At 34.4% G+C, this 26520-nt stretch overlaps 2 protein-coding genes across 7 annotated transcripts in view; one reads left to right on the top strand and one right to left on the bottom strand.

Annotated features, from left to right (window-relative positions):
• The window catches only part of PHF10 (PHD finger protein 10), a 31074-nt gene extending 7045 nt beyond the window's left edge, over positions 1 to 24029 (top strand). For 2 of the 5 annotated variants that reach the window (XM_074188092.1, XM_074188090.1), the window contains exons 2-12: positions 1041 to 1147; positions 10189 to 10319; positions 11735 to 11812; positions 12773 to 12906; positions 13002 to 13151; positions 13829 to 13938; positions 15130 to 15283; positions 16853 to 17008; positions 21995 to 22103; positions 22330 to 22518; positions 23827 to 24029. In XM_074188092.1, coding sequence (XP_074044193.1) covers positions 1041 to 1147; positions 10189 to 10319; positions 11735 to 11812; positions 12773 to 12906; positions 13002 to 13151; positions 13829 to 13938; positions 15130 to 15283; positions 16853 to 17008; positions 21995 to 22103; positions 22330 to 22518; positions 23827 to 23912 — 1404 coding nt within the window. In that variant the 3' untranslated portion in view covers positions 23913 to 24029. Of the gene's footprint in view, positions 1 to 1040; positions 1148 to 10188; positions 10320 to 11728; positions 11813 to 12772; positions 12907 to 13001; positions 13152 to 13828; positions 13939 to 15129; positions 15284 to 16852; positions 17009 to 21994; positions 22104 to 22329; positions 22519 to 23826 lie in introns of all 5 variants that reach the window. The other 3 variants (XM_074188091.1, XM_074188089.1, XM_074188093.1) reach the window with 2 other exon arrangements.
• Positions 23171 to 26213, bottom strand: C5H6orf120 (chromosome 5 C6orf120 homolog). Of its 2 annotated transcripts, none has more exons than XM_074188095.1 (2): positions 26096 to 26213; positions 23171 to 26013 (listed from the first exon to the last, which is right to left on the bottom strand). In XM_074188095.1, exon 2 carries the CDS (start codon positions 25974 to 25976, stop codon positions 25413 to 25415), a length of 564 nt encoding a protein of 187 aa, XP_074044196.1. In that variant the 5' UTR covers positions 25977 to 26013; positions 26096 to 26213; the 3' UTR covers positions 23171 to 25412. The 2 variants fall into 2 exon arrangements, with proteins under 2 accessions (XP_074044196.1, XP_074044195.1); XM_074188094.1 differs by having other exon boundaries at positions 26100 to 26195.
• Between the last annotated feature and the right edge of the window lie 307 nt (positions 26214 to 26520).

The following is a 26520-nucleotide window of genomic DNA, read 5'->3' as shown; positions in this document are numbered from 1 at the left end:
TTTGGTCTCATATCCTGTTAGTACCATGAACTCAATTAGAAACATAATTGTATTTGTGTATTGCTTATAGGTTTATATATCACGTATATTTGTTTTTATGATTTATTCTAGCTCTTCCTAAGGAAGATTTCTTTCCTTCATCACTCTTAAAGCCCCTCTTAATGTTCCAGTTCCCAGTATCCTGTTTGTAGTGAATGAACCCGTTGTTCTTAGTTAACAAAAAATTATTTGTTTTCCATGAATTTTTTTATACTGCTATTGGTGTTGGTGAACAAGAAGGTAATGCTTATGGAAATTATTTTACCACTCAGCTTTTCAGTTCAACAGGCTCAAATTACTGACATTTGCTAAGTACTTTAACATTTATTAGATCCATTGCCAGCTCCTGGGGCATTATACTATATTCCCAGAACAGTTTTAGGTGTTGGGGAGATCAAATAAAATATGATCCCAGTGTTCCTGGACTTTACAACCTCCTGGCTAAGTACAATGTAAACTAATGACTGTAATGCTGCACAAGACAGATAAATATGTGAGATGTTTAAACAGATTGATTATATAGCATCCTAATGGAAGGAAGAGGCTTGAATAACATAAAAGAACAATCAAAAATTATTTCAACTTTGAAGTAATAGTGAAAGACCTACATATTCTATCTGGTTTAGGCTTGCAAATCCCAAACCTGTTTATTCTTCTTTGTCCTGTTCTGACCCAGGTTTCCTCTATTTTATAATATGTTAAGTACTTGTGCAAAGAGTACCATTCATTGAAGAAAATCTATGAAGGGAATAACTTACATATAAAATATATATGTATCCAACATGTATCAGTTTTCATGTTCTTAAGCTAGCCAGTAACCATCAATCAGGAAATCAGTTATTGATTTTTATGCTGAGAAACTATTAGAATTCAAAAGTTAGGGGGTAAACTCAAGTCAGAGATGGGCAATTATCAAACACAAAAGAAAATATCTGTTAGAATGCCCTCAGTCATAAAGTCCTTTGTTTACTCTTTTCCCTTTCTTAAATCTTAAATTATAGGATGATACTGAAGAAAATTCCAATGATGGCACCCAGCCATCTAAAAGGAGGCGAATGGGCTCAGGAGACAGCTCTCGGAGTTGTGAAACTTCAAGTCAGGACCTTGGGTATTGACATTTTATTATATAATGATATTTTAATGGTGTTTTGTGTTTTCCTATGCTTCTGTTTTAGTCTCTCTGAATTAGTCAGTTAGCTAATAATCATAATATTCTGTTTCTGTTTCTCACAGATTTCTTAGTCTGTATTTATGGTTTTAGTTTGGTTGGTCTCTTAACTATCCTTTGCACATATTCTGTTTCATTCAGTAAACATTAAGTATCCATATTGAGCTGAATACTGCTCTTCCTCTCCTGTTCTTTCTCTTGAAATATCTTTTGGCTTCTTTAATCAATTTAATGTCCCATTTTTTCTTCAGAAAGAAATTGTGAATGCATTTCATCATTATGGTCTTAAAACATTTGAAAGGTAAAAGAATTTAGACCAAAGGATCTGTAGGTTTCAGAAGGATAGATTCAGGCTTTAGTGTAAGGCAAAAAAATCTTCTAACATTTAGACCTTTCCAAAAAGGGGAATGGCCCCCCTTGGAAGGTAAGAATTTTCCCTCATTTAAGGTCTTCATTAAAGGCTGCCTAACCACCTGTTAAGAGGGAGCGTTAAAGGAGTTCTTGGTCAGGTGCTACTTAGACTAGATGATTGCTCTGAGCCTTTCTAGCTCAAAAAAAGTTGCAGTTGTGATTCTGTTTGGAGGACCTTCTCATCTCTTTTATTTTGGCCTGGATCTCACAGAGAGAAGTAAAATGATTTGCCTGAGATTGCACTCTAGTTAAACAGAGCCACAATTTTTCATAATTCTTCATTAATATATTATGTTTACTTGATTTGAGTTTTGGACTCGTGAATGCAACCTTAGAAGAGTTGATTATCAGTGATAACCCCTGAGAAAGTTTATTTAACATGTAGTAGTCAAAATGAAGTCTATTACATAACAGCTGATCCCAGTATTCCTGGACTTTACTACTACTGCTACTATTATTATTATCATTATTATCATTATTATTCAGCCTATTGACTGATCCATTTGCCTAGAATTTGTCTTTGACAAGTCCATCTTCCTAATAGGTACCAAGCTGATATTTCTAAATCAGAGGCCTGCCCTTGTAACTGCCTTTCTTGCTCAAGAAGTTTCAGGGGTGCCTTAATGTTTCTAAGCTGAATGACAAAATACCTTTTGGCATTTGAAATCTTTCACAGTCTGACCTACATATTCTTCAGACTGATTTCTCATTTCTCCCCTTGATATATTCTTCAGTCTCACCTGCATTTGCACATGTCTGGAATACATTCTTTATACCTCTTAGAATTCCTCTCTTCATTCAAGGTTCAGTTCCAATACTTCCTTATATTTTTGACCAAAAAAAATTTTTCATTCTCCCAATTGTTATTACCTGCCCTCTTCCCAAATTATATTTATTTTGCATTCATTTTATACTGTCTTATGTGTGCATATTCTCACCACACCCTCCAAGCAGTAAGCAGGCTTTCTTGAGGACATGAACTATATCATTTTTGTCTTTGTATTCCCATTGTCTTCACAGTCTCTTGCTTGTTGATTGAATATTGTTATTGTGGAGTCAGGTTTAATTGGGAAAGGTTTCTTAGAAGAATAGTCTCCTCTTGAATCCAAAGATGAGGGATGTGGTCTAGTTAAGAAGAAATGCAAGTATTTTCCACAAAGTAATTTTTTGAATCATAGATTGAAAGCTAGAAAGGTCATTGAGATCAACCTTCTAATAGTGAGTAAACATGAACAGAAGTGTCTCAGGATCCTTGGTCCAGAATGCTTTGATACCTATAGAGTAGGAATAAGACTGTAAGGAGACTGCTCTGGTGGGAACTGAAAGATTAAAGAGTAAGGACTTTGAAAGATAGTTTCACTGGTTTATTAACTGGGGCTCAAGATTTTATACTGGTATAGAATTCAGTCACACTTCAAAATTTCTGTCTTCATAAGACATTATCATGATGTCCTAAGTTTACACATCTAACACTTAAAAATTCATGCCAGATTTATTCCCATCATGAAAAATGAAAATTATATTTCACCCTGATAGAATTATTTTTTTCAAAATATTTTTATGTTATCTCTGGACTGGAACAAATGCTATAGCATTTGTTTCCCTACCTTCATTTCATGCCTTGCCTGGTTGTCACATCCTGTCAATTCTCTCTCACGGTCTTTATAGCATTCCTTCTTTACCACCTTCATAGCTACCACTTTAGTCCAAGTCCTTATTATCTCTTATTTGAATTATTGTTGAGTAGCTTCTGTTTATTAACTTTGCTTTGTTGATGTCTTTTATTTTTATATAATGTTCACTTCCAAATATGTTATCTTTATTGTATAGTCTTGGATGTTTTGTAAAAAATATGAAAAAAAGAAAGAGGATAATTCTGCAAAACTAACCACCTGTTGACCTCTCCTGACAGCATGAAATGTTGTACATCTATCATCTCCCCCTTCCTGCAGTGAAGAGGGAAGTGTTGTGTTTTCTTCTGAGTCTAGTCTTGGTCATTACAAGGTCTCTTAAAAATTTACTTTTAACGTTCTTTCCTTTTTAAATTTTGAGTTCTAAATTCCCTCCCTTCTACCCTTTCCTTATTCATGGAGAAAAAAACAGGATGATAGGAGTTATATGTGTGAAATTACGTAAAACATTAGCATATTAACCATATCACAAAAAAAAGATAAAGCAAGAATATTGTACTAAAGTTTGCACTCAGTTTATCAGTAATCTCTCTCTGGAGGTGTAGATAGCAATTTTTTCACCCGGAATCCTTTGGAATTGTCTTGGATCATTGTATTGATCACAGTAGCCAAATATTTATTAGCATATTGCTATTATTGTTTACAGTGATCACTTGGTTCTTCTCACTTCATTTTGCATCAGTTCATATAAATTTTAACATTTTTTTCTGAAATCATTCCCCTCGTCATTTCATAGCACTGAAATGCTACATTGCAGTGATATGCCACAACTTGTCTAGCCATTCCCTGATTGGTGAGCATCCCCTCTTTGTACCTACAGAAAAGAACTGCTATGAATTTGTACATATAGGTCCTTTTCCTTGTTCTTTGATCTCTTCAGTGTACAGTTCTAATAGTGATAGAAGGTCAAAGGGTATACATAGTTTTATAACCATTTAAACATAGTTTCCAAATTGTTCTCCAGAATGGTCAAATCAATTTACAACTCCACTTCATCACTTTATTGTTTTGGGTTTTTTTTTGCTCATCCCCTCCAATATTTATCATTTCTGATAAGTTTAAGGTGGGACTTCAGCATTGTTTTAATTTTCATTTTTCTAAGTAACAGCAATTTAGAACATTTTTTCATATGATTATAGATAGCTTCAACTTCTTCTGAAAACTGTCCCTTTATACCCCTTTACAATTTATTGAGGAATTGCACTTATTTTTATAACCTTGACTCAGTCAGTTCCCTATATATTTGAGAAATGAAATTTGTTTATCAGAGAAACTTGCTATAATTTTTTTAATATAACTTCATTATTTGTGGTAATTTAGCAAATATAGTTTCCTTGATTATCTCTTTTACTTAGGTCTATTTTTGCTTTTGCTTTGTTTGAAATCATGATTGCTACCCCTGCCTTTTTCACTTCAACTTAAGCATAATAGATTCTGGTCCAGCTTATTATTTTAACTCTGCGTGTCTTTATGTTTTAAGTTTGACTCTTTTAAGTAACATATTGTTGGATTCTGTCTCCTAATTCATTTTGCTATCCACTTTCATTATATGAGTGAACTCATCCCATTTACATTTATAATTATATTTCCCTCCACCATATTTTTTCTGTTTATCCTTCTCTTTATCTTGTCCCTCCTCAAAGTCTGTTTTGTTTCGCTTAATTTTCTATTTTATAACTTTCCCATCCCCTAGCCCCCAATATCTTTTAACCCCTTCCCCTCCTATTTACCTATTGGACAAGATCTTCCCTTTTTAAACCAATTCCTATGAGAGTGAGGGTTAGGCGTTGCCTGCCACACCCCTTATTTTCCTCTACACTGTAAAAGCTCTTCTTTTGTCTGTTAGTGAGAAATATTTTCCCATTTATTTCCCCCTTCTCTTTCTCTTCTTTGATTCATACTCATGTCCTCTCTATGAAGAGTCCTTTTAATTGCCTTAATAATTACATGTATTATCTTCCCATGTTGGAGTATAAACAGTTTTGAGTCTCTTTATGATTACTCTTTCATGTTTATTTATGTTTCTCTTGGGTCTTTGAAAGTCAGAATTTCTATTCAGGTCTACTCTTTTCATCAAGAAATTATATTTCATTAAATGTCCCGTGGCCCCCCCCCCCCCCATGAAAAAAAACTCAGTTTCACTGGGTAGTTTATTCTTGGCTATAATCTTAACTCCTTTGTCTTTTGAAATAGCATATTCCAAATCCTTTGCTTCTTTAAAGTGGAAACTGCTATATCTTGTATGATCCCTCACAGTGGCTCCTCCATATTTGAATTGTTCCTTTCTGGCTACTTGCAATATTTTTTACATAACATGAGAACCCTTGAATTTGGCTGTAATTGGGAGTTTTCATTTTGTGATCTCTTAAAGGTTAGTAATCAGTGAATTTTTTCATTTTCTATTTTGGATTATATATTACTCTGGATCTAAGCTATCAGGGTAGTGGTCCTTAATAATTTCTTGAAAGATGAAGTCTAGAGTGTTTTTTTTTATCATGACTCTCACAGGTAGTCCAGTATTTTTTTTTTCTCAAAGCAATTGGGATTAAGTGACTTAGCCAGGGTCACATAGCAATAATGTGTCTGAGTCTGTATTTGAACTCAGATCCTCTTGTTTCCAGGCCTGGTGCTGTATCTACTGTACCACTTAACTACAAAGAACTCTTAAATTCTCTCTCCTGGATCTAGTTCCCAGGTTAGTTGTTTTATCAGTTAGGTATTTCTCTATTTTTTCATTCTTTTCATTTTGTTTTATTGTTTTCTTTATGCCTTATAGAGTCATAGAGTCATTAGCTTCCTTTGACCAATTCTTTTTTTTTTTTAAGTTTTTGCAAGGCAAATGGGGTTAAGGCTTGCCCAAGGCCACACAGCTAGGTAATTATTTTAGTATCTGAGACCGGATTTGAACCCAGGTACTCCTGACTCTAGGGCCAGTGCTTTATCTACTGCGCCACCTAGCCGCCCCAACCAGTTCTAATTTTTGAAGAATTATTTTCTTCAGTGAATTTTTGTACTTTTTTCCATTTGACCAATTCTATTTTTAAGGAGTTCTTTTTTGTCAGTGAATTTTTATACTTTTTTCTATTTGGCCTATCCTGCTTTATAAGGAGTACTTTCAGTGTATTTTTATGTCTCTTTGGACATTAGGACAGTTGTGCTTTTTAAGGCATATTTTATTCAAGAGTGAGTGTGTGTGTGTGTGTGTGTGTGTGTGTGTGTGTGCGTGCGCGCGCACGCGTGCGCGCCTCTTTCACCAAGCTGTATTTGTTCCAGTTCAACAAACTTAATTTGTATAAACCGTCTTCTGCTGTTTGCTTGGCTATTTATGATGAAAAAAATCATTCTCATTTCTTTCTCCAATTTTTTTCCCCGACCACTCCTGTGTCTTTCTTTAACTCCTTTAGAGGAGTTCTTGTTAGACTTGGGTCCAATCAGCATTTTTCTTTGAGGATTTGCATGTAGCTATTTTCATGTTGTTGTCTTACTCTAAATTTATGTCTTGGTCTTCCTTGCCATGGTAGTACATTTTTATGGTAAAGTGCTTATTGTTTTGTTTACTCATTTGAACTTCATATTAAAGCTGGGCTTTGCTCATTAAAGATGGGTTGGTGGCGGAGAGCTGCTATACCAAACTTCAGGCCTTTTTGTTCTGCTGTTTTCAAAGCTAGTTCCAGGAGGTTACAAATTTTTGATATTTCTACAGTGGGGTGATCCAGATTTCTACTGTCAGAGTCTGTGTTCAGGAAGGATCCCTGCTCCCATGTAGTCTGAAGTACTAGCATTCCTCTTGGTCTGGAACTGTAGCCAGGTTTCCTCCTATCCTTCAACTGCTAATGTTTTTCTGCCCTGGAACTGCGACCATAACCCCTATGATCCACCTGGAACTGCAACCCCAAACTGCATATGGGCCATAGTGACCAATGAGTGCCACTTTCACCCAGTCCCAGCAAAGGGTTCCCTGGAATCTCTTTCTGACTTGTTGGAAAGAGATGAAGCTGCCCCTGGTGCTACCACAGATCCCCTGATGGTTCTGTTGCTGTCTTTTGGACTAGTTCCCAGATGTCACAGACCTTTCTTGCTTCTCCTAAGGTATCTTTATACTGGAAATTTATCACTCTGTGTCATGTTGTTAGCTCTGCTGTTCTAAAATTTGATTTGAGGAGTTATTTTTGAATTTGAAAGTGCAGCTGGACTGCTGCATGTACTTCACTATAATTGGCTCTTATCATGTCTCTTTATCATGTATTCCTGCCTCATTTTCCTTTACCTTTATTTTGGTGCTTCTAAAATATTGTTCTTTAGTAGCTTCACATGATCTTATATATCAGAATAAAAATTACTTAGCTTTTTTTCCCAGATTTTTTTTTTAAGTATTTGCAAGGCAATGGGGTTAAGTAGCTTGCCCAAGGCCACACAGCTAGGTAATTATTAAGTGTCTGAGATTGGATTTGAACCCAAGTACTTCTGACTCAGGACCAGTGCTCTATCCACTATGCCACCTAGCTGCCCCAGGTGTTTTTGACACTAACCTTGATAAATATCCAAATCTTATTCTACCTTCTGTTCCCATACAGTTATAAACACTTTTCTTATGCCTGTAATCTACTTCCTGCACATCTCAACTTGTCAAAATCATTATGCTTTTTTAGAGTCCAACTTTCTCTGACCTCTGTTGTCTTTATTTTCCACTCCTCCCACCCCAACTCCCATCTGCTGACAATGTTCTTTCTGTCTTCAAATGTTCTTAGAATTGCCCCTTTCCTCTCATTATACCTTACCTGATATTGTATTTTTTTCATCATAAATAGCCAAGCAAACAACAGAAGACAGTTTATACATGTTAAAAGTTTGTTGAACTGGAGCAAATTATACAAGTTATTTTGTACAATTAATTGTTGTTTAGTTTATTTCATTCATAAGGTATAAAATGGCCTATAGAGTCCATGGCACATACTTTTGAACAACAAATGGTTTGGTGACAAACCTTTATTCTTTGAATGATGGATTAGAATTTTTGGAAAGTTCAAATATCATTTCAAATCAAGAGTGATAAATGGACAGTCAAATCTAAGTAGTTATGTTTTTGGTCAAAGTGTAAAGTACAGGATTTTCTTTGGTTTGTGAGAGCTGACTTTGGAAAATTCCAAAGAAGAGTAAGTAAGTATTTAGAGCAATGGTCTTTCAAATAAATTTATAGCCCCACAAATTAGCTACTTTAAATGGAGAGTCATTGGATATAAAAAAGTTAGTGTGTTCACATGTAACATTTTAATATTTTACATATTGAAGATCTTCCTTGTCAGGAAATGGGTTCATATCTTTCCTTTGATATGTTATAGCAGTGTGACCCATGGCAAGTCATTCCTTTTAGGTCCTCAGCCCTCCTGGAAAGCTTTTTAAGACTTTAAGTTACAACTGATTTGTTAATCTTCATTAGCAAAGGTCGTTTTCATTCAAGGAGTTCCCTATATGAATGAAGTAGGGTCAGATGCAGCTCCATATGCTTATATATACAAAACCACATGTGAATAATATGCACATAATCATGAATTGACAGTATAACACAAAGAAATTTAATAGACATACATAAACACATATTGTATATTGTATTTGTGTTTAATATATACAATACACATATAAATGTATTATATGTATACATGTAAACACTTTAAGTGCCATTTCACTTTTAATATTATATCTCATTTCTATAAAAAGTTTACCTAGAGACAGGAAACCTGAACTCTTCAGAATCTAGTATAGTACTGTATGTACAGTTAACATAGTCAATAAATCTATTAAATGAATCTGCATTCTCAACCTGTTTCTTTGTCACTCTGTATGCTCTAAAAGGCAGGTGTGAAGTGTTGGACTTCTTTTCCATTAGTAATGAATAGGCCTAAAAATAGAATTGGCATAAACCTAGAAAACTAGATTGTTATTCTTTTGTCTGTTCCAGATTCATTCTAATAAGACTAGTACTGATAAATTTATGCCATCCTTGACTTCTGGACTTGGCAAGCCAGCGTCACCATAATGCTTTCATTTTTTCAATCCATTTTATGCCATAATGAATAGCTAAGTTCTTATTTCCTGACCACCTGATTGGGGGAAGGAAAAACTAGGTGCTTGCATAAGGGTTTAATCAGTTTTGACTTTGGTTATGAAGTCAGACATGTAGAATGGAGCTGAAAGGCCAGTGAGGCTAATTGAGAAAGTGCTAGTCCTAGAGTTCGGAAGACCCAAGTTCAAATCTGTCCTTGTACGCTTAACTAGGTTTTTTTTTAATCTGACAAGTCCCTTAATTTAATTTAATTTAATTTAATTTTTTTAGTTTTTGCAAGGCAATGGAGTTAAGTGGCTTGCCCAAGGCCACACAGCTAGGTAATAATTGTCTGAGGCCGGATTTGAACTCAGGTACTCCTGACTCCAGGACCGGTGCTCTATCCACTGTACCACCTAGCCACCCCAGTCCCTTAATTTTAAAATGGGGATAATAATTGTACTTAAGGATGGGGATGGTTGGGGAGGCTTAAATGAGATAGCATTGGTCAATGATTGAGCACATAGTAAGAGCTGTGTCCTTTCTGGCTTTGATTTTGTTCTGGGAATTTTTGCTGTTTTGCTAAAAAAAAAAATAAACATCTGGCTCCTTTTGTGTGTGTGTGTATATGTACAAATCAATACAGTGACCGTGTTTTCAAGACCAACATTTGAGACACTATCCTTTTCCTTTATCTCCCCTTCTCATTTATCCTTATGCATTGACAGTCAAGCAGATTTGGTTTGTTAATAGTAATGTTTTCAAAAGTTTACTCACAAAAGTAATAAAAAGTTGGTTATTTAAACCTAATTTTTTTTATTTAACATATTTCTGCTTAGTTTTAGCTACTTTCCAGCAGAAAATCTCATAGAATACAAATGGCCACCTGACGAAACAGGAGAATACTATATGCTTCAGGAACAAGTCAGTGAATACCTGGGTGTGACCTCCTTTAAACGCAAATATCCAGGTACTTAGGCTCCTAGTTTATTTAAGAGAACAAATCTCATCTATGGCAAATAAAGGTTTTTTAAAATTTTATACCGTCAACATTTGGTTATCCATGAGAGGATGAGTCATGATAAGTTTTAAATTTATTGATAGTGGCTGTTTCTGATCACCACTATCAATGAACATTTGAAGTGTGTCCCTCCATCATCAGTTTGTATGTTCTGAGAAAATGTTAATTAAAATCCATTTAAGAAAATTAATTAAAGAAAATTACAAGTTGTTGATACCAGATATTTTTGCCATTATTTCCCCACTGCCTGCATGGAATTAAGTTTGACAATATAATATAGCTCTAACTTGGAAAAAGACTAAAATAATTTATCATTTCATGCAGTTATACACTATGCCTTCTTAAACTGATTATCATATATGTATTTTTTTGTTTTAAATGTTAATTATGATTTCAATTAATTGGGCTCAAAGAATAGCTGTTAATGGGCTGATATGAATAAAAAGGGGTCTCCAGAGGAAGATTCCCAGGGAGTTTTCCTGGACTGGGTGGTTTAAGCTTTTTTTCCAATGCCTTGGATGTTTTGACAATTATTAAACTGGTAAGTCAGGAGAATGTAGATAGAGTAACATCGATTTAACAAAATAATTGACAGGTTATAAATCAGGAATGTGGTAGAGCAGTCAAAAAAGTGAATTTGATTTTTGCCTTTAATGAGAAACCGCTTTGAGAACCATTGGGCCTGATAGTGCCACTGTGTGTATATCCTGCCCTGGTTGGCCTACTGCTGGAGTGTATCCAAATTCCCATCTTAAAACCATCATTGACATGTGGGAAAGCATCCAGAGATGTCTTGCTAGAATGATGAAGAGCCTTGAAATCATGTCTTGAAGATATGGTTGAAGGAATTGAGGATATTAAAGTTAATGAAGAGAAGAATAGGAGGGACATGATACCTATCTTTCTATGTGTAAAGGGTTGTCATAAAGAGAAGGAATCACTTGTTTGGCTTTATCCCAGAGAGCATACTTAGGAATAGTAGATTAGAGAAGTTACTAAAAGGCCAGTTAGGTTAGGAAGAATTTCCTAATAATTACTTACTGAAAGATAGAATGGGCTGCCTTGGGGAGATAAAAGTATGTCCCTTTCACTTGAGTGTGAACTGGATGACCTCCAGGTAGAAGTGGGAGTGGGATTTTCAATCAGGTGTAGGTTGGATTAAAAAGGTCTTTAAACTCTTCAGATTCTGTGATTCTACTTCATTGTTGGCACAGTTTCTTGACAATATATCATATACAAAATCATTTTTAAAAACATTTATTTGAAAAGGTTTTCTTGGAAGTTTTTATTACGCATTTGTTAATTTGAAATACATAAAATTTCACAATTTTTTAATAGCGTTTTTTTTTTTTCTGGAGATTTAGAGCGACGAGATTTGTCTCACAAGGAGAAACTCTACCTTAGAGAGTTAAATGTCATCACAGAGACTCAATGCACTTTAGGTAATATAAGATTTTAATTTTAGTCATTATTTAAATTTAGTCCTTATTTAATAGCATTTACAAAGTGGTTGTGAGAGAATATGTGTAAGTTCTGACTAAGTCTGGCACATACTTAGTGGCTAGTAAATGCTTGTTCCCTTGACTCCTCCCTTTGGATATTTGCCTTTTTAAAATATTAGACAAAAATTAATAACCTAGGTTAAAAAATTAGATCCTAAAATAAAATCTCTTATAATTTAAAGGAAAAACTTCACAATAAATTATACAATACACAAAAATTTTCTTAAATTGTTTTGAGGGACTAATCAGGTTCAGTTTAGAAATTCATCCCCAGAAGGTTGACCATGCACAAAAAATAAATTTTTTTCAGCAGTTGATATTTATGAAGACTATCTCCTATGCAAAGAGAGTTGTGATCTTTTTGTTATAGGTAGAGGGAGTTAACTTTTTATGCTAGTGGTGTTAAATTCAAATAAAAATGGGGTCAATAAACATATCTAAGGATCACTGTTGCTGAATATTGACTTAGGAAACCACACATTAATGTTACTTATGTGTATTATTCTTATTCTTATTTTATTAATTGTTTTCCAGTTACATTTTAGACTGTTCTGGGGACTCTGGTATTTTGGGTGCAATTGACCTGCAGTTTAACACTAGCTTTAAATTGTTAAAGTAAAAAAGGTGATAAGTTTTAATGCATCGAATTTGAGCTGGCATAAAAATTAGGTCTTTGTTACTTTTGGAAAATTGTCAGTAGTTTTAATTTTTTAATAAACTATTTTGTTTGTTTAGTTTTAGTTTATAACTTTCTGATTTTTAACTTGCAAATATTAGCAAGAGTATTTACAGTTTTGAAAATTGAGAAACCTTTTAAATATTTGCAGGTAGATGGAAAATGTGTTTGTCAGCAAAGTGATATATCCTTTTAGCATTATTATTCTTTTTTATCCAAAATAGGTCTAACAGCATTGCGTAGTGATGAAGTAATTGATCTAATGATAAAAGAATACCCTGCTAAACATGCTGAATATTCCGTTATTCTTCAAGAAAAAGAACGTCAGCGAATAACAGATCATTATAAAGAATATTCTGTAAGTGATCTCTAATTAAAATCTGCTTTTCTTAACTGTGGAAGGGTAAGGTTTTACAAGTTTTGTTTTGACTTCTAGTTTTACCATTATTTCAGCAAATGCAACAACAAAACACTCAGAAGGTGGAAGCCAGTAAAGTGCCGGAATACATTAAGAAAGCTGCCAAGAAAGCTGCCGAATTTAACAGCAATTTAAACCGAGAACGGATGGAAGAAAGAAGAGCCTATTTTGATTTACAGACACATGTAGGATAGTTTAAATTGGTCAATTAATATAAATAGCTAATAGTAGAGATCAATTAATATAATAATTAACATAGTAGAGGTCCCAATTTTCTCTACTTTTCCTGCCTTTGCCTAATGAATTTCTGATAACAGTTATGATTCAAGCCCTACTTGCTTCCAATAAGCCTATTTTGATGTACAGACACACATGTACGATAGTTTAAATTGATCAGTTAATATAAATAGCTATTACATTAGAGGTACCAATTTTCTCTACTTTTCCTGCCTTTGCCTAATGAATGTCTGATAATAGTTATGATTCAAGCCCCACTTGCTTCCAGTAATAGAATGAGGTGGTATACCTGTCCCTTTTCCTAATAAAACTTTAAACAAATAAAATTACATAGTGATAATTGCAAGAAAAGAAGCAAGAATAAAAAAATCAATTAAATGGAATAGAAAAATGTATTGAAAATCTAGGATGTTAGCTACTACTATTAACTATATAGCAGAATATAAATTCCTTGAAAACGGGCTCTTCAACTTTGTCTTTACTTGCTGTATCACACAATTCATATATAGTTATGCATAACTACATATAACATTTAACTATATATATGTTATGTACTATATATGAAAGTGATATTAACATATATTTATTTATTTAAAACTATTTTCTCTAATTAAACTCAATGCAGGTTATACAGGTGCCTCAAGGAAAATACAAAGTATTGCCTACAGAACGAACAAAGGTTAGTTCGTATCCAGTGGCCCTTATCCCAGGACAGTTCCAGGAATATTACAAAAGGTATTTAGAATTTTTACTTTTTTGTTAGAATTAGCTATTGACTGACTTTTGAACTGAGCTAGTTTTAACTGTAAAACTATCAAAAAGTCTGTCTGCATCAAATGTCAGATTAAGGGGCTCAGGTTTCCTTAAGTCAATTTTAGGGAAGGGTTATTTAGTTCAAAATGTATTTGAACCTTGTCTATAGGGTACACTGTAAGCTAGTTCTCTCCTCTGCTGACTTTCCAATATACAGCTCTACTTTTCTTCTTTTCCTTGGAGCATGGAGAAAGTAGAAACCTTAGGCACACCATGTCTGACTCTGGCCTCCTCTACCAATCCCCCAAGTGCACTGAGTTTATTTAGTTTCTCTTAACTTGATAAAAAAAAAATTCTCTTTAACAATGCAAGGTTAAGGTAATTTTTTTTTCTGTTCCAGACTCTCCACATTATTCCAGTTTTTTCTCCCTTATTCTAGAACTCTTTGAATTGAATTGAACCACCCACACCCACCCAGCAGTACACAATAATCTTTAATTCAGCCAGGTCAACAACTTTTTTAAAAGGGATAAGCTAGCCTACCCCCTTTCCTTTTGGCAGGCTTTATATTGTGGGGAATTTGAACTTTGGGCAAAATACTTCCACCAGTGAATCAAGAGGAGGGCTAGTAACTGATACCAGAAGAACTAGGTCTTGCCAACTCCTAATTTAGATGAAAGGGATTGTGATAGAGAGTACTAAATTTATCTGGAGGTGAATTATCAGGCTTAGAAAGATTTAATATGTTATTGAAATCCACACTCTGCAGAGCATGCCACTTTCATTCTGATCCCCTCTCTATTCCCCTCCCATAGTGTCATAGTAACATATAATGTATGGTTTGTATTATCCAGTGAACAAAATGTTAAGATTTTCTCTTTAAAACCATTTTGAGTTGTTTGAAGGCAATAGAAGAAGCACTGAAGGTGGTCTCATTGGAGTCCAATCAAACTAGCTCTGTCATTTAGCATCTTTCTGTCAGGACAAATAAATGACAATATCCTTAGTTTGTTTCTCTGTAAAATGTGGGAGTTGGTTGAGATGATTCAAGATCCCGTTCAGTTTCTAAATCCTATGATCCTGCAAATAATTTTTTTAAGCTTTGAATTAAAGATATTCCATGAATATGTCACGGCAAACTAAATACTGAGAAGAATTGTCACTTAATTTTAGGTACTCACCAGATGAACTACGTTATTTGCCATTAAACACAGCACTCTATGAACCACCCCTGGATCCTGAGCTGCCTGCTTTAGACAGTGATGGAGACTCAGATGATGCAGAAGATGGTCGAGGTGATGAAAAACGAAAAAACAAAGGCACTTCGGTAAGATGGAATATTAATATTATTTGATGGATTAATGCTTTTCCCTTCTTGAAGTTTGATAATTGCTTTATACAAAAATTATTTTTATTGCTTAATATTGTCATTATTAGTATTTTTTCAGTTTTGAATAAAGGGAGGTTATGTAGATTTGGAAAAAGTTTGACAAATATGTATATACACACAAACTATATGCACCTTTATTAAATTTTGAATCATAGACCTTTTCTTGTTAGTTTTTTTTTTAACGATTTGTAAAATGATAAACAAGACATTCACTAAAGCTGCTGAAAAAGTTTTCAACTTTATTAGATCTCATTTTTAAAAGCATTTAAAAAGTACGTCATCACAACATGTTTAAAGATTTAAAGAGAATATTCAATTAAGACTATATTGCTCCACTTTTGGAGGCAAAGTAGTAGTACCACCTTCAGATTGCTGAAATTATGTTAATGAAAATAATGTTAATAATGAAGACTGTTGGGGCGGCTAGGTGGCATAGTGGATAAAGCACTGGCCTTGGAGTCAGGAGTACCTGGGTTCAAATCCGGTCTCAGACACTTAATAATTACCTAGCTGTGTGGCCTTGGGCAAGCCACTTAACCCCATTTGCCTTGCAAAAACCTAAAAAAAAAATAATAATGAAGACTGTCTTCTTGAGTCTATTCATCTTTAGGATATTTGCTTTGAGTTGTTTACCACTGAGGTGTATATGTAATTAATGTCCTTGCCTCGGGACCAAAGGCATACACTTGGCAAAGGTTTGAGGTATATTTTGCAACCAAAATAGGGCAAAGTTTTCTGACTAAAAAAATTTGAGTTCATGGCTTTGATTTTACTATATCTCAACTAGGTGACATAAACAGATTATAAATCAGCCAATCCAGGAGAATCTAGTGACCTGAAAGAATTCATGTCCTTCCCCATATTAACGATTTATTTCCAAGGTGTACTGCTTGAAATTAATTATTATTTAAATATGAAAGTTGGATAATATTGCTGTCTTGGAAAGATTAGAGTAGCATTTATATATCTCATTTCTTTTATTTCAGATTACATTTTACAATTTATAAAAAGCTCAGAAAGTTCTTCATGATCACCAGTGTGCTTTCTTCTGTCCTATTGATGATCTGTTATTAAATTCAAAGTAAAAATCTGTGTACGTTATTTTAAAGTAACAAAAACTATTCTAATAAGAGTTTAGTATATGTATAGTAAGAATTAAGTGGATTGTAAATGTATGAAATAATTCAGTTCCTTTTGCTAATTTATTTTGTACTAAGTCAGTGAAAAAAACCAGAATCATAAATTAGGTTTTCCAGCAAATTTTTTTTACTAAATCATTTAAGAAATGATAGCAGAGTTCATCTGAACTTCTTCGGTCTCCATTTGGGAGGGGGAGGGAAGAGTCTATTTTAATGGATTTTAAAGCTTAAAACTTCATCAAGATGGGAAGACACCCTGTTTTTAAATTAAATAATCCTTTTTAAAACATTTTTTATAATTTAAGATACAAAACTCAAAATAAAACCTATCTTCCTTCCAAAGAAATGTTGTGCTATTTTATTTTAGGACAGTTCTTCTGGCAATGTATCTGAAGGTGAAAGCCCTACAGACAACCAGGAGGATTCTTTTCAGGGAAGACAGAAAACAAGAGAGAAAACAGCTACGCCAAGAAAAGAGGGCTCCAAACGTTCTGTCCTCTCCAAGTCAGTTCCTGGGTACAAGGTAGAAGAAAAAAGCCCCTGACTCAGCTTCTTTCTGACCAGCCTCTCTCCCTGAAATATTTAACTTTGGTTTTCAAAATATGGAACTTCTGCTTGCCGTACTTCACTAGCTGCTCCTCTGTGGTGTGTTCGATCTGTTTGCTTCCTTCCTTTTTGCTTTATTCACTGGGTGCTTTTCTGTTACTTTGGCTATTTAGTAGCTTTTTGTTTCTGTATCGTAACAGATTATAATAGAAAATTTTTTTCCCCTTAAAAATATTCAGGCAAGTATGCATTTAAAAAAAATTTATTTTCTAGGCAATAATTTTACATTTATTTCACCCTCGCTTTAAGGTAATAATCACAGCTAGCTGGCATTTAATACCTGTAATTGTGTATCAGTACTTAGAAGAGCCAAACCAATTCTATGCTGTAAAGTTTCACTATACAGATGGATATATAGTTAGATTAATTATAAAATATCTAGAGTGCCTTTCACTGAGAAAATCCAAAATTAATTTAGACTATAGATTATTTGATCCACCAGCTAAGGGTAGTCACTTTTGGGGAGAACAGCTATTTAGAATGTCAGACTTCTGCTACAAAATTTATTAAATATGAGGAATATAGTTCTGCATCAATGCAGTTTTTTAACTTAGTTCAGTTCTTTAGTTTTTAAGTGGTCTCTTTGAACAATGTATACAGGATGATAATTCAGTGGAAATGTTGAGTACGCTCAAATTCCAAAATGAATTATCAATATTTAGGACAGAGAAGAGGGAGACTTGGAAGGTTGAGTGCTCTATTTTATAGTTTGAGATTAAGTACAGCATAAAAGGAGTTGGAATTTAGCTGTACAGTTTTAAATTTAGGGTAGTGTTAAGGAAGATGGTAGAGTGTTTTTCATCTAAAGGTATTTCAAAATGTTGGAAAATAGGGTTAAAATGTGAAAATAGATACTTGGTGATCGTTTTTTTTTCACAGTATTTAATAGTTTATTTGAAGTTGTCCTGAAGGAAAGATATGGGGAAAAGTGGTCAGGAGGATTTTATTGAGTAGAGATGTTAAATCCTGTTTTGGAAGAGTTGGGGGTTTAGAGGAGTTTGTTGAGTTGGGTCAATATTTTAGGAGAAAAAGTTTTAGTAAGCTGTTTATAGCTTTCCCCTTTTCTGTAAGTATTAACTTTTTTTTGTTAAGCCAAACACCCACCAGTTATTTTGTAACTAATTGAAAAATGCTTCCATAGACCACTTAAGTATGTGTTTTTACAGTCTCTAACATAAGTATTTTAAACTACAATCAGTATCTGCTCTCCCAGGGGTGGCTTAAACATTGAAAATAAATAGTTTTTAACAATTACATTTTAACACATAGTACATAGCTATTTAGTTATTTATTACTTAGATATCTTCCCAGTAATTTTAAGCAAATGAAATCCAAAGATTTAAGAATTTTAATGAGCGAATATATTACTGCTGGTCCAATACAACTAAGAACTTTAGATGAGAGTAACAAATTTATAAGTTCATTGTCCTATTTTAGTCTAATTCTTCTCAATCTTAAGTGATCTTTTTGAGCATAGGAGGAAGAAACTAGACTAATCATGGGTAAGAAAAGGGGATGTTGAATTTAACATTAAACTATGTATGTAATATTTCAGACTAAAAATGAACATCTAGTAATTCAATACTATCATTGGTTTAATGCCTAAGAAACAGTTACACATTAACTTGAAAGTTTAGCACCCACAGTTGTTAGAACACATCATGAAGCATGTATATCTTTCTCCATAGTTTTCAGTACTTAATGTTTCTGATACTTAAAAGATTTAGAGTTCTGTTCATTGATTTCAGTGACAACTCTGAAGATATAACATGTATCTGAAACTTAAAAGATTCAATATGAACATGCTTAGTAAAAGTTAACCTTGGTATGAAAAAAAATGTAACCAGTATTGATTTACCAGAATGTGCCTAAATTTTGGGGTACTTTAAGCTGAAGGCTATATTCAGACTTAACAAGATGTAAGTTTTTAAAATGTTTTATGGTGTTTTGCTCTAAATTCACTTGTGCTTGCCCTTAGTTTATAAGAGTATTTTCTAGGTTACGTTAACCTGACAATAAATCATTGTTAGACTATAGGACTACAAGTATATAATTAAAATCTATATTGAGTTAGCACTGCTATTAAAGTTTCATTTAGCTTTTGATTATTTTTTCCCCCAAGCAGGAAAACTGATGTGTTATACATGAAAAACTTTTTTTTAGGGGGCAAGACTTTTTAAAAGATGCTTAGGACTGTTAGAATACATGTCATTTAGTTTGTTGCAAATATAAAACTTTGATGTTGCTGCACCTAGAGGAAATAAGACTTATTATCCCAATTGGCCACCACAGGGTTCTGTTCTCTGAATCTTAAGGAGAGTTTTGCACATTATTACCTTTATCCCTTGTCCCTACATCCACTTGAAAGACTTGATCCCCCAAAATATTTTATATCTGTTTTATGTGAAAATCCTACTCCCAAGCAGTCTGACTTCTTATAGCACTCAGAATGATTGAATGAGTAGAGCATTTGATTGAGACTAAGCTAAAGCAGCAACGCCACAAGGGTCTCTCTCACTTTGACCACTTCTCTTTCTCTCCCCTCCTCTTCCTTCCCTGTCCCTCCCCCATTTCTCTCTCTCTCTCTCTCTCTCTCTCTCTCTCTCTCTCTCTCCCTCCCTCCCTCCCTCCTTTAATTTTTTTTATCATAATGAAGACCATTGGGTAAGATGATATCAAGTTTAAAAGTAAACTTAGACTTTTCCTGGTGTCTTCTTTTCTTATAGATTTTTTCATGTATTTTTATGATTGTAGAACTTGAATTGCTCTGGAATGTGACTATAGCTTTGCATTTTGTTTCTTTTGCATTGTTTTGTAAAGGAACTTCTATAATTGGAGAACCTTTTCTTAGAACTTAATATTATGGGGGTAGGACTTCACTGTTTTTAGTGAAACATGTTAGAGAAAACTGATACTATGCCAGTATCTTATTTTAAAATTCAAGTATTAAAAATAAATATACCTGGTACATGTAGCACACAGGTACAATAACCAAATTTCTCCTTAGCTTTGGTGGATTGAGAGGGAATTTTCTGCTATATATTATGGCAGTTACAGACTCAATCATATTTGAATTAGAATTTGCATTAGAGAAGTGCACTTGCTAGTGAATTTTTAGAGTTTTTGTTTCATTTTGCTTTAGGAAAATCCGAGAACCTTATGCTTAGAATGTAGCAGTAACAACAGAGGGTAAAACACTGCAAGACTGCGGTTGGAGCTGTGACACTATCCTTTTGTTGGGGGGAGCCAGGGTATAAATATAAAGGTAGACCTAGAGGAGGTATAGAATAGGGAACAGTAAAGTTTTCTATGTATGTTTTCACTTCCATGATATTTATTATTTTGTAGAGACATTTGTGAATGTTTAGATTTATTTTATTGTTTTTATTATATTTATGTATAATACAGGTTGACTGCTTTTTTTAAATAAATAAGCAAAAAATTCCTTATGAATGCCTCTGTCATCTTTTGCCAAGGACATTTAAAAGAGCTTTTAAACAAAGAACAAACTTTTCAGGCCTTACAGCTAATGAAGGTGACAAAATGAGTTTTCAAAATTGTCTTAAGATTGTTAATTTGGGAATGAATAGATACGGAGCTCTTCAGAGTATTTGGAATTTTATGAATGAAAACTTTAAAACTTAAGACGTTTGAAAGTTTTAATCAAAAGGGGCGTAAATGGTTTTTCATTTAATAATTTCCTCTACCTTTTTTGGCTTGAAAACTTGTTTTCTACCAGCTTTGTCCTTTTCCAATTGGTCACACCTTCCCTTTCTTCTTACCCACTGAATGTGGAACATGTTTCTTTATTTTCAACTAACTGTATTTGTTTGGTACCAACAAACATCGGTTAAGGATTTAAACTGTCTTCTACTGCTTTACGGGTATGATTGGATTGCAGCAGGAGAACAGAAAATATAGCAAGCACAGCTTGAATTCTGGTTATATATGTGTGTATGTGTGTATTTGTATGTATGTGTGTTATATATATGTATATATTACTATAAAGTATATTTAAATCCTCAACACTTCAATTTGGATTATGCATTATAAAGTGAAGCAGGATAAACTTTGGCAATAAAACTTGTGTATCTTGATGAAAAATATAAAAAATTTTTTTGTTCTCATTCTTTTTGTGAAAGCAAGTTAAGGATTGCTGGCTCATTTTCTAAGGGCTTTTTATCACAAATGACTAAAAATGCTACTCTTGTCTTGCCTTTCTGAAGATTTCTTTTTTCCCCTAACAAATGTTTGGTACACAGAAGTGAACTTTTTTCCCTTTCATTTATTTTAATGAATTTGTGCAGTATACAAGGGGACAATCACAAAATCTAGTTTTCACATAGACATTTTGCAAGTAACAAGTATATTCATGAAGCCATTGTGAGTTTTAAATGTTAAAAAACATTGGTTCATTTTATAATCTAATTTCTCATAGACTGATAACAGTTAATTTTTAATATGTACCCCCCCAAAATCCTAGATATTACCTGGTCATGCAGTATCACTAACTTGAAAATTTTATAAAACCTAACTTTTTATTCTACAATGGGAAATATAATTTCCATATAAAATTTTGTTAGTTGGAAGAGGAAAGTGCAACATTGTTTAAATTTTCTTTCAAGTCCTTGATACAAATTATTTTCACTGATATTTGAGGAGTGTAAATGTAGCCATAACAAGAGCATATTTTTAACCTACAATTCAATTAAAATCAAAATCCAAGACCTTTAGTTAGTAGGTCATATTCTTTTGCAAACCTATTTGTGTTGAGCTATACTGTACAAAAGAATTCTTCTTTAGCAAATTATCAAAGTAAAAATAAGGAGATACATTAAAATTCCTTTTAAACCCATACTAAGTTCTTCTGGCATGAATTTATAGCCCTCTTCTACCCTTCCAGCCAAAGGTCATTCCAAATGCTATGTGTGGGATTTGTCTGAAGGGTAAGGAGTCCAACAAGAAAGGAAAGGCTGAATCACTTATACACTGCTCCCAATGTGATAATAGTGGTAAGTATTGCTGTATCTCTTAAATTTTTAAGTGCTAAATTGTTTCAAAAAAAATTTTTTTCAACCAAGTTAAAAAGTATAGCAAATACTTTGCAAGTGTATGCAGTTTTCTTTCACATAGTCTTAACATGACTTTTCAGTAAAAATCATCTTTTTGTGATTTTAATAAAACTTAATGAAAATGTGAAATTTGTATCAAGTATTACTAATATTGGTTTTGATTTAGGCCATCCTTCTTGCCTGGACATGACAATGGAGCTTGTTTCTATAATTAAGACCTACCCATGGCAGTGTATGGAATGTAAAACATGCATTATATGTGGACAGCCCCATCATGAAGAAGAAATGATGTTCTGTGATGTATGTGACAGAGGTTATCACACTTTTTGTGTGGGGCTTGGTGCTATTCCATCAGGTAATCAACTAAGATCAGTCTTAGCATTTTGTTGTAATAGACTCTTTCAACATTGCTCAAGATTAAATAGAAACATGCAGATTAACATTAAACTCTATGAGGGTGGAGGCCATGTCTTTGTGTATCTATCAGTGCTATCTAGTGTTTTTTTAGTCAGTAGGTACTACTAAAATGACTATTTCAATGAATTACTGACCAGAGGACTCATCTATATTTACATTTACAAACTAGTTAGTGATAAAAATCGAGACTGCTTAATAATTTATCATGGAATACTTTAGGCAATTCTATTTATAATAATCTGTCTATTTGGTAAGATTTGAATTAAAGAAATTTACTTGGCAAAATAAAAAACACTGTATTAAATACCATTTGAGAAATGTATTCTGAAATGTGGAATTTAAGCACTGTTTTTCAAAAATGTCAGTTCCAAACTGGCTAAAGTAAAAGAATCAGTTTCAAAAGTTTTGAATTGTATTTTTCTAAATTTTCACTTGCACAGTCAACTTAATACATTAGCTTCACACTAATGTAATGAAACTACCGTTTTAAGTTCATACATGTCTATATAATTTCAGTGCCTTTATTGAAGCAGCACAACACCTTCAATTTTGTTAGGTAGAAAATTAAATAATACAAGCTTTTGCTCTGGTAACTTGATGTAAAGCAAAACAAATGTATAATTTTATTTTAGATATATGTAATTTTAAAAACTTTTTTTTGCAGTTTTCCAGAAATTTCAGTGTAAAATATGCCTAAAAATAAAGATACCCAGAAATTATACTAAAGTGATGATATATCAAGTCAGACTGCAGGACATTCATGCATGATACTGTTATGGTGCAGTTATATATTTGATGTGTTTAAAGTATTATTATAAAAATTGAATAGCCATGCACTGACAATACTGTATAGACAAGCACAACTATAATTCGCAAGAACAGGACAACTGAAGTGAAATTCAATCAAACATCTTATTCCAGGATCTGTATTTACTGAACTTTCTTAGAATGATAATTTCTGAAAGTGTTTAAAGCATTTTTTGGCTCTATGCAACAATGTAGTACTAAAAGTTGAATCAGTAATTCAGTCTATTTGCATAATTTGTTGAATTGAGTTCTGCTCCGTAGAAACTCATGTGATATTGGAAATGGTGGGGTTTTTTAAGGTGGCTTCACATTTTCTGACATTTTCTCCTTTGTCTCAAGAATTATCATTAGTGATGCTATAGGAGAAAGATTTTGAAGATATCTTAGATGTTGATATATGTAAAAAAATCTTTATATTAATCAGTAATTTTTCTCCTAGGTCGCTGGATTTGTGATTGCTGTCAAAGAGCGCCCCCAACACCCAGGAGAGGGGGCAGAAGGGGAAAAACCAGCAAGGAGGGATAAAATTACAATTTTTACCCTGACACTTATTTGCATTGTGAAAATTTTGGTGCCAATTTACCACTTTGTGAAACACTCATATTGTTGACAATAAAACATTTTTCAATTTTTAAATATGTACTTAAGTTCTACAAGTTGACTTATTTCTAGGATGTTACAGATAACTTCTCTGTAAGTCTAATTTTAAGTTTGATAAAATCACCTTTCTGAAAATTCAGTTGAGGAATGTTAAAAAATTTAAGTTTTAGAAATTAAGCCTAAAACTTATGGCTTTCCTCATTTCAGACATCCAACTATGGACTACTAGTTTGAGTATAGTTGTGAATGTACAATAGTTTAACAACTGATTTTGCAACCAAATTCAATCAGTAGACCTGTGCCATTGGCAAATTACCTTTTTTTTAAAAATCCATGATAATTTTAGAGAAATCACAATTTTTAGCCTAAATAAATCTCAGGGATCACCTTTCAAACTATATAATAAATGAAATTATTTTTAACACACCTGGGTGAGAGATAATTAGCTTTGTGATCTTGGTTCTCTGGAAATCTCTTCTCTCAGGCTTCTTCCATTTTTTAAAACTGTGATTCATGAAGTCTCAGCATTATTTCAGTTCCTTACTGAATAACCCTAGGTGACAAACTGACCACAGTTGTACTGAGGTTTTATTCTATGGTTTCTGAGAGTGTTAAAGAGTATGCTGGGGGGGGGGGGGGGCTTGTTGGGGGTCAAAGATATTTCTAGCTTCACTCCACCATGTTGCTAATGTTTCTTTGTAAATTGTCTGGAAACTATGCAGGAAAATATGTAATTAATACTATGATTTCTCTTTTTTTTGGTTTTTGTAAGGCAAATGGGGTTAAGTGGCTTGCCCAAGGCCACACAGCTAGGTAAATATTAAGTGTCTGAGACTGCATTTGAACCCAAGTACTCCTGACTCCAAGGCTGGTGCTTTATCCACTATGCCACCTAACTGCCCTGGTACTATTATTTCTTAGGCAGTGGAAGGTAAAATGAGATTGATTTCACAATACATGATTACTCTCCATTTAAAAACTGATCATCCTAATTTTTGCATTATCATTATAAAGTTATCCTAAATAGTTCAAAATTTTACAAAGTTAAAATTTAATAAAATTTTCATAAATTTTATATAAAATCTATACTCCAATTAATTAAATTTTACATGACTAGTGCCATACTTAATGACTCATCTGACAAACTTAAATGAAGTCTAAGCACTTTTTATTGTACATTCTCCATTTACACGAATTCATCTTTCTTTAAAGAAAACTACAAATCTTGTGCTCCCTGCCCTCATTTTGTGGGGAATTACAATACAAAACTAAATATGGCTTTTTTCCCCCCACCCACCCACCATAGAAAAGGTATGCTGAACCTCATTTCCTGAAACATACAAAAGGTAGCATTGTTCACAGCAAACCACAATCCACTTCACAGGTTAAGGGTACTGTATTCCAGTGTATGTCTATTCAATGATATCAAAAAAGAACCTCAAGTATTAGTTTCAAAATGCCAATTATTATTGTCCAAATAATGGATTCTTCATCTTGAGAAGCGTCTTCCGGCGTGTAAGGCTGCTTTTGGCTTGCAGCTTTACCATCTATGGCATAAGCTGCTTCACCGAGTGGATATTCTACAACCGTTCTATCATAATATACTTTCATTTCAAACTCACTCTCAAGGTGAGACGGATGTCCATAGATCCCGATCCCCACAGGGCGCTGAAAGTGTGCAGGCACAAAAACAACATCCTGGCCGCAAGTTACCGACTGTAATTCGTATTCATCAAAGCTCGGGTGAAGGGTGGTATCGGAAACATACAGATCTGCATCACCTTTTAAGCTCTTCATTTGAAGCACTATTTTTCCTTCATGATTTAGTCTTAGATAGCTATAATTTCCCGCTCCAATCTGACCCTGAACCACATGCAGGAGAATCCATTCTTCGGGGACTTCCTCCTCTTCCAGGCTCTTCACTAAAGACAGTGCTTGGGAGGTCAGAAGTAGCAGAAGAGCTTTCTTCCAAGGTAAAGGCACTGCCATAATTGCTGGAGATTAAGGACTTACTTGCGTAACCGGCCTGTTAACATAAAACGACAGGATTACCGCCGGCCCGGCCAAAGCCACAGTCGCTTCACCAAGAACAAAAACAAGCAATTTACAAACCGCCCGGTGCGTGCTGGCTGGGCCGCCGGCCCTCTCCCTTCAGGATGCCATTAGCTACAGGTCAGGGCGCGCGGGGCCGTTCCTCCATTCCAGGGACCAAAGCTTCCAGCCTCTGCCCCGGGCACGGGCGCCCTCCCGGCCGCGCCCTGGGGCCGGCGGCCCGCTCCGGAGCCGGCAGCAGCGCGGCCTGTGGCGGATGGCTCGCGATTCCCGTTCCAAGCGGGCGGCCCGGGGGCGGAGGGCTCAGCCTGGGCCCGGGCCGGGGGCCGCTCGGGCGTTCACGCTGGAAAGGGGCGGGCTGGACTCCCGAGCGCAGGAAGGATGAGGCGGGTCTCCTCCCGAACAACGAGCCCGGAGAGCCGGGTCCTTGGCGGCCCGGGGAGCTCGGCGCGCCCCGTCGGGACCATCTGGTCCCGGAGCC

Source organism: Macrotis lagotis, chromosome 5 (assembly GCF_037893015.1).
Source record: "Macrotis lagotis isolate mMagLag1 chromosome 5, bilby.v1.9.chrom.fasta, whole genome shotgun sequence".
NCBI lineage: Eukaryota > Metazoa > Chordata > Mammalia > Peramelemorphia > Peramelidae > Macrotis > Macrotis lagotis.
The sequence above is the reverse complement of the archived record's forward strand: the minus strand, read 5'-3'. Positions and strand labels throughout refer to the sequence as shown.